Raw genomic sequence first — 13,428 nt, 5'->3', positions numbered from 1 at the left:
CAAGCCTTGGTCAACAACGGTCGAGTCATCATATGGAGTATTGTTATCCGTCGAACTATAAGACTGGCCATTTCCACTGTTAAGCAGTGGCTGCTTTGCTCGATGCTTACACGTGCGGTTTCGAGAGAAGATTTGAACATGTTCACTGCTGCTGTATACACTCCACCAGCTTCCTCTCTGAGGGACTCTCACTATTGTACTGTATTTGTCTCGTTATTTTACTCTACCCTAGTGGAACCACCCACAATCTAAAAGCTACTTTTCAAACTGAGTATAGGTTCACAGGATCTGTGTCATTGAGTAATCCAACTTGATATACTGCGGGGGTGGTACCGTTCATTTCGTCGAGACAGTTCGTTTTCAAGATGAGCGCCACCGGTAACAGTCCTGAAGGGCCCGTCTCAGATCTCAAAGTCTTATTAATCGCGAGCTGCACCATGTTTGCAAGCCTGAGTCTGGTGCATTGGTTGTCCATAGCCGAGCGAGCGCAGTACAAACGTGTGTGGTTTGAATATGAAAAGGTGGGCTCATCGAGCTAGATCTGTCTGTAGTGAGATTAGTGTTCTTCTTTCGGCAGTCGACGGTGTATTGAATTCGCGTTCAGATCTCTGAATCGGACGATAAAGCCATGGAAATGGGCGCTATTGGAGGAGACGAGTCGAAGATACAGCATGGCCCCAAGCCACGTGCTCCGTTACTGGACTTTTTGCGTGGTCTCTGTCTGGCATTCATCGTCTCTTTTCACTTCATGTGGGACCTCCAAGAGTTCGACATGTTACCTCATCCTCCCCCGGCCCACAAGGTCGATGGACTCCCAATAAAGAATTATATACTCTTCATTGTCTACTTTGTCATCTCCATCACCTCTTGTCTCACTGCCGCCCTTTACACTCCCTATTTGGGTTATGCATTGTAAGCTTGTGACACTATCCATGACTGCCTGATAAGAGTCCTACTCGATCAGGTATGCTCCGATAGTGACGTATTGCATCTATAGCATGTGGTGGGAGTCCCAAATTTCGGGTGTTTGCTTGATAATGACGTGCTTGGGAATGTCTCAAGCATTGGTCCATAGGAATGGTACCATCTGGCGAGAAGTCGTCATCAGAGCTGCCAAATTGAGCCTCCTCGCAGCTCTCATTTCTGCTTTATCGTAATAGTTACGTGCTAGACAGTCTAGCTTAGATTACACACAACACTTTTATAGTTTCACTTGGATCGATTTTACAGGTTATGGTTCGATCCAGAGCAGTGGATTTACTTCGGTGCCGTACACTGCATCTGTTTCAACAGTTTACTGACGGTCCCATTCGTCAGAGTGAGTCTTTCACCCGCCAAGTTGAATTATTCAACAGTCTTCACGTCAGAGGCCGAAGACGGCTCTTGCTGGATTCTTATTCATACAGACGTACACCATGGCCTTTGGTGCTTGCCCGATTGAGGTCCCGCTTGAGTTACCCACTCTAGATGTCATGCCTTGGTGAGATGGTACCCCGTCTTCCCGACGGGTCATGCTTTATCTACGGGGAATCCCCGTAGAATCTACGGCGTAGATGAAGCAACCCGTCCGATTCGAGCTTTCCTCTGGATGTGCCGAGCACTTCTCTGCAGGTTCCACAACTTTGGCTATTGCCTATTGGGCGTGTGGCTGTATAGCAAGGGTGTTCATAAGCTGAGTTCGTGCAGTATCATACCAAATACTCGTGTATATTTTGAAGACACCGTTATGACTACATTCGGTCGTCATGTGAGTCTTCTGTTCGACCAGATGAGACCTTAACCTACACCATCGTTCCTTTCAGTCCCTTTTAATATACTTGGCCCATCAAGGTGTATTATTCCCACTCGTGTATGGGGTCTCTCTGCTCAGTTGATCTCGCATTCTCTTCACTCAGCGGCTATACGGCATACCTGGAAGTATCTGATTGGTTGGTGTTGTCAGTGCGGGTCGGGCTTCCGGCCCGGAAGTTCCGGGTTTCGGGTTTTCTAAATGATCGGCAGTGCTCCCTTTCTCGTCAACCAAGTCGGGCGGTCTGTTGTCGCTTCGGCAACTCCCGAAATTGCTCGGTGGGTACCTGGCAGACATTCGCTTCTTCAGCATTTTAACGCGAAGGCCTTCCTGCGAGGTTCTCGCAGGAAGTGATTAGCGAGCTCTTTCAATAAGGGTCCTTGAAGCTCAGGAAGTTAATGGTTTAACTTTCCTTGGACTTCTCTGAGGAGAACTTTGAAAGCGGTTTAGACAAAATTTGGCGAGCTCATGCGTAAAAGGCTCAAGAATGCTTCTTTGGAAAGATTTTTGAAATACGCCCACAGGTATTTCCAACCCCCTCCCCCCTGCTTCGCCCTGATAGAGGTCCCCAGAGATAGAGGCAGCCTTCCAATCCAATTGAACATCTTTAGAGCTGATGCTGTGGGCACGAACTCCCCAATTGACCCTCCTAGTTCCCTGACTACACTTTCATACAGGGTACTGCAGCAGCACTGCTACTCAGCAGATTTCCCCACCCTCTCCCGGACCACCTCGGGACCTATGGGTACGATCAATGTTCCCGCTAAGCCAATTTTCCCGTTTCCGCACGGGAATTCGAGCACTTTCTGGGAGAGAGAGCGGAAAACACAAGGGTTTCGCGATTCCAGCGGCAAATAAGGATTCGACTCGTATGTTCATTCATGGCCGATTTTTTACCCAGAAAGGGGTTTCAGCGCTCTGCAGCGGATAAGATCTAGGGCAAGAAACTGGCTTCGGTGCCAGAACCTCGATGCAGCGATGTCCCTATCTATCAATGCAGCACCGGACTGTGAAGATGTTGTGAGGATGTGGTCCGTTTCGGAACCAAGGCGGAAGAAGATCCCGGGGCCTCTCGCTACGAAGAGAGATCGAGGTGGGATCGCAGTTGGTGTCGTCGGTCTTGAGGAGGATTTCGTATACGACGACGTCGTTTTCGAGGTGAAAATTTCGACGGGAGTGGGGAAGTAAGTAAGTCTAGCGGAGAAGACGAGGAGTACGTGCTGATGCTCAAGTCCGGGTACTTGGTTGCTGAAGATGAGGAGGAGGAAGATTGAGACTGAGACTCGATCCGCGCTAGCAGCGCGGATGGTTTTCACGGGGCTTCGTTCTTCACTCAGCCCACATCTTCGAGATTTGTCTCGTATTCAATAACGCGTGTACTGTGTTCTAACCAATACACTTTATCGGCTCGCAAGAGTCCACTGATATGGCTGCCTCTATTGCTAGAACCTGCTCATACATAAGCAGCTGGTCGTCCTCAGGAATCTGCTGGGGCTCAATCTCGAGCAATTCCTTCTCGACGTATATACCTCTCACATGAGCACTATTAGCCAGCCGTCGATTGCACCTCTTGAACGCTCTTATGAACGCCTCCTCGTCGCAGCTGTAGTGGCGAGAGTGGGTGGTCCAGTGGCTCCTAGCGGCTCCAGCAGTCAGCTTTTTCGAGAAGAGCGATCCCCCCGGGGCGGGGTAACCGGCAGCCTCCGAAGCGGGATGAGAGAGTCCGAAGCCTATGAGACGAAAATCATGCACCTGCGCCTCCTGGGCTGCGGTGACAGCAGGGATGGGTTCCCTCAACCTCTTTAAAAGAGGTAAAAATTTTACCCATATGACAGAGTGGATTTGCACGCAGTCCCTCCAGCAAGCGATTCCATAGACACTGTCGCACGCCTGAAAGGCGGCAACAGCTCCACGAGCTGCTCGATAGTATCCCACTTGACGCCACTTCTAGATTTCAATCTGAACCAAAAAGCAGCGTATGACGGCACGTATCGTGGAAGCTCTGTACTTTTTGTATCCTTTGGAGGATAATATTGGATTCACGCCATCCCTTCGCCGTCCCTGACATTCAAATTGAATCATTCAATTTGGCTCCCTTGAAGTGAATAGCCAATCTACTCGCCGCGACCACAATTCCATTCGTCGTTTTGGCAGTTTCCAGAAATTCTGGGATCAATACGAAAACCGCAATATGAGGTTCAATTCAACCGCACAGGTGTAGAATCCGCTACGAGAATAGTATAACTCAAACTTCTCGAGAATATTCAGTAACGATGTTACATCGTCGATGTATAACACCATCATGGTGTGATGGTGATGAAGATGGTGACAGCCACAAACACACTCCATTGACATGGTGTCACCATGTCAATGGAGTGTGTTTGTGTAGCATATTATCATAGTTCACAGTATCATAGTTCATTGTCCGTATTATACGGACCGTATATCACTGCCCATATATTACCAACTCCTCATACATCATTTTCCACATTGCAAACGCGATCAGTATAAATTGAGCAACACCAATAGAGTTATAACACTTGAGCGTCGAAGTCTTCAACATGAGATAGATGCTCTAGGTAAATAGAGCTTGTGCAACCTAAGACGCCAGTTGAATACAAAAATCTGAAATTCATTACACCAGCGCGTGAGACTCACGCCGTGAGTTCGCATATACCATGGAGCACGTCATGCTCATGCATTACTGTACCACTAATAGGCGAAGATCTCAGAACCCGACTCATCGAGCCAATCTCCTATCTCGCGTAAAACTGCTCTGACAATATTTTTGCTTGCGTTATACGCATCAGCCTGTGGAATCCACATTGCGGATTCGAACATTTCAAGACCAATCTCTGGTCACAGGATTTCGGTTTCAACCATACTTGAGAAGGCACCCGTTAGCGTAGAGTTCCATGCGTACACGGATAATCAGCCAACTTCCACGGCTCGCTTGAATTTAGCTTTTTGCAGCCCTACTCAGTAGGCAGGTCGCAGCTGCCGCAGCTGAGCTGCTGAGCTGAGCTTGTTATGGGACGCAGCTGAGCTGCGTGATTGCGTAAAAGGTCTGGGCGAGCTTGTTATGGGATTCCGCGCACATCAATGTGCTTGCGTGCTTCCTGAGATCTATAGCTATTGAGTCAATAGTATTGACGATGGTACTTCGCCCAGAAAGGCACGTTACCCTTTCGTCTCCTATTGAGCCACTCCCCTAAGTCTCCGTAGCTCAGCTACCTCTACAAGCTCATCAGTACTTGTGTTACTAAGTCCGTGGGATTTACTGTCGTCAGTATTGATGAACCAATCTCGTAAGAAATAAGTGGAATCTAATCTTATAACATCTCTTATATCATCAACGACTATCGCAGCTTGTGCTATGTTATAGCAGCTATGTTTTAGCAAAAGATATGAATGGAGGTGAAATAACACAAAATGAGGATGCGAAACTAGAATATCTTAGCCGACATCACCACATTTACTATCACATCACACCCTTCCGCTACATCTACTCGAACCCGTTACACACTCTCTCAGGTGCCGCCACCCCTGGCGCGGGATAATGTCATCATGGCATATGTTGAAGCTTTGGGCAAAGTGGGTGCCCAACATCCAGTGAATGATTCAAGATGTCTGCAGCCCGACACGCTTAACCCGACGGTGATGGATAGTAATTTGGTACATGCTCATTTTGAATTGGTGTGTAATCGTTAACACAATCCACTCGACTCGAGGGATGAATAACTTATTTTACGTTAGTTATAGTATTACAGGATATATGAATATCTAGCCCAGCTTAGCTTGAGGACAGCTGTACCACAGTGTTCACTTGCTACTATCTTCACTCTTCTAGCCGATCTTCCGTGTTTGTCGACTTTAAATCGACAACGAAGAGAGTCTCTTCGGGTGAATACTCAATTTGCCTTCAGCTTCTATTCTCGCCAAGCTGGCCGTCTCGTCTCGTGGATCTGTGCGTCAGAGACTGTGACGGCGTCACAGTGACGCCACCATGCCTCACGCGTCACGCTGCTCACAATATTGGCAGGGTGTCAATCTGCCTCCTGAACGAACATTCTCGAGCGTTCTTGCGCTGTTATGCTTGAGCTATCCTCACGTTGGCAGTTTCTCCATCGTGCCGTAATAATAATGAGAACATCGTGGTTCATTATCACTGAACCGTGATTCAGTTTCATTTGAAGTGAGATAATATCATATGTCATATCAGAGCACGGTTTGCGACTTCTTCGACCCCACCTTAGACGAAGACTTGTGGGAGAATTTTACCCTTCCTTCTCTTAAAACAGCATCCTTTCTGACGCTGATCGGTTTCATCGTCTCTTGCAGTCTCTGCATCGCCCATTTTCTCACACAGCGAGAACGGGGAATGCATAAAGGGACATCCAAGGGCTTCCAAAAGGTATCGAATGTTGAGAATGGGGGAGCCGCTGCTGATGACGAGTATGACGGGGACAGAGAGGAGCCGCAGGGCAAGAAGCCACGGTACCCGGCGGTAGACTTCTTCAGAGGAAATTGCATCCTATATGTGCTCATATTCCACTTGCTTTGGCTATTTGGAGATTCTGGCATGCTGCCTCGTTTCCCACTCCGCAGAACCCCGACTATACCTTTAAGTAACTACCTATACTTTGGTATGATCTACCTTATGTCGAATACTTGGATTCATCTTTCGTCGACTTGCCACCCGTATATCTCATATTTCACGTAAGACCGTCTGCCGAAGTATGGCGCCGTACTATCAGTTCCTCAGGTACTCAGTCGTTACTATTCTCTGCATTTACATGCTATGTTGGGAATCAGAAATATCCGGTGTGTGCCAAATAATGCTCTGCGTCGGACTATCCCTGGCGATAGTCCACGAGGATCGAATAAAATGGAGAAACCTCATCATTAGAACACTCAAGCTGGGAGTAGCAGCAGGGACTATAAGCGCCCTAACGTGATAACGCTTACGAGCATCATTTGATTGTTCTTGTCATTACTTGTGATAGGTATATCTTTATGCCCAGATCCCCTATATACTTCGGTGCCATCCACTGCATAACGCTCAATACCCTTCTCACAATGATCTTCATCAGAGTAAGTTGAGCCTCCCCCTAAGATGATACTGCCTCTTCTGCTCGACGGATCTTCCATCATATTCCCATCATCATCGTATCCTCTTCTTCGTCTTCTACTCAGGTCCCCCGTATTGCCTTAGTCGGATTCGTTTCCATCCAGTTTTTCACGATGATGGGCGGCGTGTTCCCCCTCGAGATCCCCACTAACCGTCCACAGTTGATGTCATCCCATGGTACGCCAATCAATGTCCTTTGCCTATTAGTCTACAGTTCAACAGTAGAGAAGGCCCCTTGATAAATGGCTCCTCTGGTCGAACAATGCTCACAACACCTCACCAGAGTCGAGGGAAAGGTTTTCGTCGTTGTAGGTTCCACAACCTCGGATACTGCTTACTCGGTGTCTGGCTCCATAGCGTCGGTGCTCATAAGATTTCGGCGATCGAGTTGATACCGGGCAGGTCAGTGCACTTCGAGGACACAGTCTTCACGTTTTTCGGACGACATGTAAGTTATCCTTGCTGTTGTTCCCCCCATGGATACCTGAGTCCTTTAGTCATGATGTACGTCCGTGTTTTCTCAGTCCCTGACGGTTTACCTTGCGCACATGTTACCCGTTCTGTTCATACTCGGAGTTTTCGTCTACTCGAGATACTGACAACCCTCCATCGCATCATGATCCGGGATCCACAGATGAGCTAATATTCTCCCTTCGGGGATTCTTACTCCCAACTGTTCGTTGTGTTCGCTAGTTAGAGGTAGGGGACCTACTTCTAGGATACCTTACACCAGGACGTTTTGCCGGACCGTCTCTATCCTGTCCCTGCTGTGTCTGTGGCGTACAGCTCGCAGTATCTTTGAGCTGTGACGCTAGTTGGTTCGTGAGTATTTCATAGAATTATTAGAACTCCTATATTGGTTACCTCGACTCTATTTGGTTTAGTGTTAACTTAATCTAGTGGGTTTGGCTGCCAACTTTGCCATAACGTCTCTGAGTTTAGGATAGAAACTTTTTACTCCTAACGTAAGGACTCCTTGAATAAGGTGAGGCTATTTCACGAGGGTTTCCCCACTTCGCGTTAGGATCCTAAACTCAAAGACGCCCTCATGTGATGATGAGGACATCCTAACAGGCTCAGAGATTAAGTACAAGTGGAATAAAATACCTGGAAGTGATTGAACCTGGCCCAGGTTACCTGGGCCAACAGGATGTAATTAGCAGTAGCTAACGATTCCATCATCCGCCATCTCAACTTCGAACAAACTTTCGTGTTGATCCGGAAAGTACAAAAAAGGGGTGGTTCGAGCGGGCAGGGGGCGCCGAGGCAGAACTCACTACAAACAAACGACTTCGACATGAACTTTGACCTCCGTGAAACCTCTACCTACGGGATCGGGAGTCGAGCACCGTCCGCGACTAATCTGAAGGCGACCACGATAGCTCGGAACTCGCGGAAACGCTCCCCGCTGCCTCGTGAAAGTTCAAGCCTATAGATCTCGCGTTTGGCTGCGCACCGCAGGTACACAAGCCTAGACGCGTAGCGGATAGCCCAGGCAGAGTTTAAAACCCATATGATAGGTGTAGACTCACTGCTCACCCGTAGTCTCGGTTCGTGGATCGGGTGAGGTTTCGAGTCGAGTGACGGTAGACTAATAGACGAGAGGTGTCTAAGGTTCAGAACCGCATTCCCTTCGTCGATACTCAAACCAGTATCGTGAAACACTTGCACCCCTTGACTAACAGGCTAGCTGAGATTACCAGGACACAAGTATTGTCCCCGGTCGTCGCAGTTCCACCGTCGATAAAACCCTCCGGCATTGACCTCAGCGCGACCTACCATATCGACAATATCTGGACGATTTGCTTGACAAGAGGAGGATTCAATAGGGAAGCTTCACTATTTGGCAGCTTCTTGCTTTACTCAGGATTTTCCTCACTATATATAGAAGTTTACATATGAATTCGGGAAGAAGTGTACAGAAACCAACGAGGATTTTCCAAAGTTCCCTCACAATTGTCAGCAACACATGTAGTTGACCAAATACAAATCTTCCCATACTGGGCATGTGTATCGACACTCCCTCCACAGTACACAGCCGAGCGCATCACGGATAAACTGGCAGATGAAACTCCAACACAAACTCACCGCTCCCGGGTCGCCAGTCCCTTTAGGTAGGGCTGCCTTAGCCATGGTCTTGGCAGTTCTTGTATCGCTTATAGCTACGGTGCGGTCATACCCTGCAGAGGCTAATATTGAATCCTGGCCCAGGCCCCCAGGACACACACTGGACCTTCCCATTGTGGGCCTCTTCGAGTCTCGAAGTTCGAGAGTACCTGCCATCACTACGGGCCATCGTATCATACGATGTTAGCAGTAAGTCATGATGGACATACCTTCACACTAGACCGGCACTTGAGATCAGCTAGGGAGGTTGTCGGTACTACATCCCGCCTTGCTGGGTATCATGTAGATGTACCTCCAAACTGCATGCATCATCCTCAGCGTTGGCAGCCACAAACATGAGGTCACTGTCCTTAATAGTGTAGTAGTCATCCGGGCCGTCCTCGGACTCAGCCTCGCCTCCCAACATCGTCACCAGTCATGTAGGGATCCTTCTCCTTAGCCAGTCGGGCATCCTATCGAGCATTTCGCACAGTGAAAATTCCTGAGATTCCCCCCTTTCCACCACCACCTGGTGCGGCTCCACAAACAGGTTAGCAAATCGATCCGTCTCAACTTCATCGTCACAATCGTCCATATTGAACTCCTTCTCGATGCCCTCAGCGGCATCATCGTCGGTGTCTAAGACCAGCCCAGTACCCACATGGGCGCCATTTCCTTTACTACCCTCTTCCGCCCGTCCGCTCTGCTGTTGCTGAAGCTGCTCCTCCAACAGCTTCTTCCGTTGGTCCCGAGCCGACTCAGCCGCCTCGACATTGCCGCTGTTCATGGCTGCTTGATGCAACCAACGCACCGGGGTGATGGGAGATTTACTATCCATGTGGACCAGGGAGGTACTGCAGCACTATGGAATTACATTGGGGCTTATCATCGACAACCATAGGGGGGTGTAGGCCCTTGTCAGAGGAGTCATATCACTTACACGGGCTTTGAAACCTGGCACATGGCCCCAGAAGTTGCCACCGACGAGTCTACGCCGGGTAATTTACTCCGATGTTAGAGTGTTTTAACACGCGCTTAATCGACGCTCTTCCACTTCTAGTCCGTATTTTCAACTAAAAGGTTCTCATCCCCTTCGTTACAAACCATGTCCTGAGACGTGCATCAATGCCTATTTTGAAAATCATAGAGTGGCGTTCTTCCCACGCCACGGTGGCAAGCTTCGGATCCTCGAGTCTCGGCCCTCGAAAGTTGCAACGGCACCTTATCGAGGATTCTCGACAGTGTGCCGCTGGAATTTATTAACACCCGTTGAATAAGTACGATACTTAGTCCAGCCGATAGAGGGGTCTAATGACAACATTCTGGGAGTAGACACATGCGATAGAAGCATTAATGCTGATGGTACTAACTGTTGTCATCCGGGCTGGCCGCAGTCGTAGAGGCGATTCCCATGTGAAGTCTTTCCTCAAAGGTACAGAAAGCCACGAGCATGTAATATAAACCGGCCTATTTTCGTTCCCAAGCCATGATGCATTTTTGACCGTACGAACTACCCCGTCTCTCTGGGGGAAAACTGAGAGGAAGGCAATGGGAGATTCCTCAGGAAGGAAGGCTTCTGATAGTTCGAGGTCACCGTTGGTGCGCTTGAAACGAAACATTCGATCGTCGGAGAGCGGAGCGATCTCGCAGGAATCGTCAGGCGATACACAGCCTTGCTGAAGGACAATAAGCAACGAACAGGTTGTAAAGATTATGGTGAGAATAATACGAGGGAAAGCCATTGAAGGGGCGTGTTGACGATTGAGAGTAGACACTTGACGAGGAGTCTAATCAACCTTCAGCCTCTACTCTCGCCAAGCTGGCCGTCTCGTCCCGTGGATCTGTGAGTCACAGACTGTGACGCCACCGTGCATCACGCGTCACGCTGCTCACAATATTCGCCTTGTGCCACTCAGCCTCCTGAACGAACACTTTCGAACGTTCTTGCACTGTTATGATTGGACCTATTTTCGCGTTGGCAGGTTCTCCATCGTGACGTAGTAGTAATGAGAACATCGTGGTTCATTATCACTGAACCATGATTCAGTTTCATTTGAATTGAGAGAATATCATATGTCATATCAGAGGACGGATTGGGAGTTCTTCGACCCCACCTTAGACGAGGACTGGTGGGAGAATTTTACCCTTCCTTCTCTTAAAACAGCATCCTTTCTGACGCTGATCGGTTTCATCGTCTCTTGCAGTCTCTGCATCGCCCATTTTCTCACACAGCGGGAACGGGGAATGCATAAAGGAACATCCAAGGGCTTCGAAAGGGTATCGAATGTTGAGAATGGGGGTGCCGCTGCTGATGACGAGTATGACGGGGACAGAGAGGAACCGCAGGGCAAGAAGTCACGGTACCCGGCGGTAGACTTCTTCAGAGGAAATTGCATCCTATATGTGCTCATATTCCACTTGCTTTGGCTATTTGGAGATTCTGGCATGCTGCCTCGTTTCCCACTCCGCAGAACCCCAACTATACCTTTAACTAACTACCTATACTTTGGTATGATCTACCTTATGTCGAATACTTGGATTCATCTTTCGTCGACTTGCCACCCGTATATCTCATATTTCACGTAAGACCGTCTGCCGAAGTATGGCGCTGTACCATCAGTTCCTCAGCTACTCAGTCGTTACTATTCTCTGCATTTACATGCTATGTTGGGAATCAGAAATATCCGGTGTGTGCCAAATAATGCTCTGCGTCGGACTATCCCTGGCGATAGTCCACGAGGATCGAATAAAATGGAGAAACCTCATCATTAGAACACTCAAGCTGGGAGTAGCAGCAGGGACTATAAGCGCCCTAACGTGATAACGCTTACGAGCATCATTTGCTTGTTCTTGTCATTACTTGTGATAGGTATATCTTTATGCCCAGAACCCCTATATACTTCGGTGCCATCCACTGCATAACGCTCAATACCCTTCTCACAATGATCTTCATCAGAGTAAGTCGAGCCTCCCCCTAAGATGATACTGCCTCTTCTGCTCGACGGATCTTCCATCATATTCCCATCATCATCGTATCCTCTTCTTCGTCTTCTACTCAGGTCCCCCGTATTGCCTTAGTCGGATTCGTTTACATCCAGTTTTTCACGATGATGGGCGGCGTGTTCCCCCTCGAGATCCCCACTAACCGTCCCACAGTTGATGTCATCCCATGGTACGCCAATCAATGTCCTTTGCCTATTAGTCTACAGTTCAACAGTAGAGAAGGCCCCTTGATAAGAGGCTCCTCTGGTCGAACAATGCTCACAACACCTCACCAGAGTCGAGGGAAAGGTTTTCGTCGTTGTAGGTTCCACAACCTCGGATACTGCTTACTCGGTGTCTGGCTCCATAGCGTCGGTGCTCATAAGATTTCGGCGATCGAGTTGATACCGGGCAGGTCAGTGCACTTCGAGGACACAGTCTTCACGTTTTTCGGACGACATGTAAGTTATCCTTGCTGTTGTTCCCCCCATGGATACCTGAGTCCTTTAGTCATGATGTACGTCCGTGTTTTCTCAGTCCCTGACGGTTTACCTTGCGCACATGTTACCCGTTCTGTTCATACTCGGAGTTTTCGTCTACTCGAGATACTGACAACCCTCCATCGCATCACGATCTGTGGTTCATAGATGAGCTAATATTATTCCTTTAGGGATTCTAACTGAGGTAGATAAAAGTTGAAGGTCTTCCGACTGTTCGTTGTGTTCGCTAGTTCCAGGTAGGGGGCCTATCTGATAGGATACTTTATATTAGGACGTCTCTGAGTTTATGATCCCAACGCCAGGACTCCTTAGATAAGGTGAGGCTATCTCACGAGGGTTTCCCCGCCTTACGTTAAGATCCTAAACTCAAAGACGTCCTGATGTAGGGATAGGGACATCCTAACAGCTTCAGAAATTAAGTACAAGTAGAATAAAATACCTGGAAGTGATTGAACTTGGGCCAACAGGATGAAATTAGAACTAGCTAACGATTCCACCATCCAGCATCTCAACTTCGAACAAACTTTAGTGTGTGTGTGAGTTTAGAGTCCAACGCCGACAACACGGCTTAGTTAGACTCGCAAAATCCATACCCTAGCATAAGTCATCCCTCACCCGAGACTATCACTCTCGATGGCAGAAGCATATACCTCTAGTTGCGTTCCCTCATATCATGGGTTTGTCGCATTTCGTGTTGAGCCGGAAAGTACAAAAAGGAGGTGGTTCGAGCAAGCAGGGGGCGCCGAGGCAGATTCTGCCCCGAGTTCTGGGGCCTATTTCACAAGCATCCTAATGTTAGGATTTTAACCCATTAGGATGCAATTTAAGGATAAATGGCGTTCACAGGGGCCCTTTCCTTAGGTTGGGTTAGGACTTTAGGACATTAGGATCCTTACCGTTAGGATTTAGGATATTAGGAT

At 48.3% G+C, this 13,428-nt stretch overlaps 6 protein-coding genes across 6 annotated transcripts; 4 read left to right on the top strand and 2 right to left on the bottom strand.

Moving 5' to 3' along the window:
* Positions 1-634: 634 nt before the first annotated feature.
* Pmar_PMAR021849 (hypothetical protein) lies at positions 635-916 on the top strand (the record flags this gene model as incomplete). The annotated part of the gene is made up of 1 exon (XM_002772480.1): positions 635-916. One exon carries the CDS (start codon positions 635-637, stop codon positions 914-916), a length of 282 nt encoding a protein of 93 aa, XP_002772526.1.
* A 136-nt stretch (positions 917-1,052) lies between these two features.
* On the top strand, positions 1,053-1,780 carry Pmar_PMAR021848 (conserved hypothetical protein; the record flags this gene model as incomplete). Its single annotated transcript, XM_002772479.1, has 4 exons — positions 1,053-1,153; positions 1,231-1,318; positions 1,368-1,480; positions 1,612-1,780. The coding sequence occupies 4 exons, from the start codon at positions 1,053-1,055 to the stop codon at positions 1,778-1,780; spliced, it is 471 nt and encodes a 156-aa protein (XP_002772525.1).
* Positions 1,781-2,767: 987 nt separating this feature from the next.
* On the top strand, positions 2,768-2,973 carry Pmar_PMAR021847 (hypothetical protein; the record flags this gene model as incomplete). Its single annotated transcript, XM_002772478.1, has 1 exon — positions 2,768-2,973. A coding segment is annotated over one exon (206 nt), but the record flags the coding sequence as incomplete, so codon positions are not given.
* Positions 2,974-9,209: 6,236 nt separating this feature from the next.
* Pmar_PMAR021846 (hypothetical protein) lies at positions 9,210-9,432 on the bottom strand (the record flags this gene model as incomplete). Its single annotated transcript, XM_002772477.1, has 2 exons — positions 9,210-9,256; positions 9,308-9,432. Coding segments are annotated over 2 exons (172 nt in total), but the record flags the coding sequence as incomplete, so codon positions are not given.
* A 1-nt stretch (position 9,433) lies between these two features.
* On the bottom strand, positions 9,434-9,813 carry Pmar_PMAR021845 (hypothetical protein; the record flags this gene model as incomplete). The annotated part of the gene is made up of 3 exons (XM_002772476.1): positions 9,434-9,499; positions 9,556-9,665; positions 9,711-9,813. The coding sequence occupies 3 exons, from the start codon at positions 9,811-9,813 to the stop codon at positions 9,434-9,436; spliced, it is 279 nt and encodes a 92-aa protein (XP_002772522.1).
* A 1,457-nt stretch (positions 9,814-11,270) lies between these two features.
* On the top strand, positions 11,271-12,824 carry Pmar_PMAR021844 (hypothetical protein; the record flags this gene model as incomplete). The annotated part of the gene is made up of 5 exons (XM_002772475.1): positions 11,271-11,386; positions 11,896-11,983; positions 12,086-12,198; positions 12,334-12,469; positions 12,780-12,824. 5 exons carry the CDS (start codon positions 11,271-11,273, stop codon positions 12,822-12,824), a joined length of 498 nt encoding a protein of 165 aa, XP_002772521.1.
* Between the last annotated feature and the right edge of the window lie 604 nt (positions 12,825-13,428).

The sequence above is a fragment of the Perkinsus marinus genome (assembly GCF_000006405.1).
Source record: "Perkinsus marinus ATCC 50983 genomic scaffold scf_1104296961124, whole genome shotgun sequence".
NCBI lineage: Eukaryota > Perkinsozoa > Perkinsida > Perkinsidae > Perkinsus > Perkinsus marinus.
This window is presented reverse-complemented; position numbering and strand designations above follow the sequence as displayed.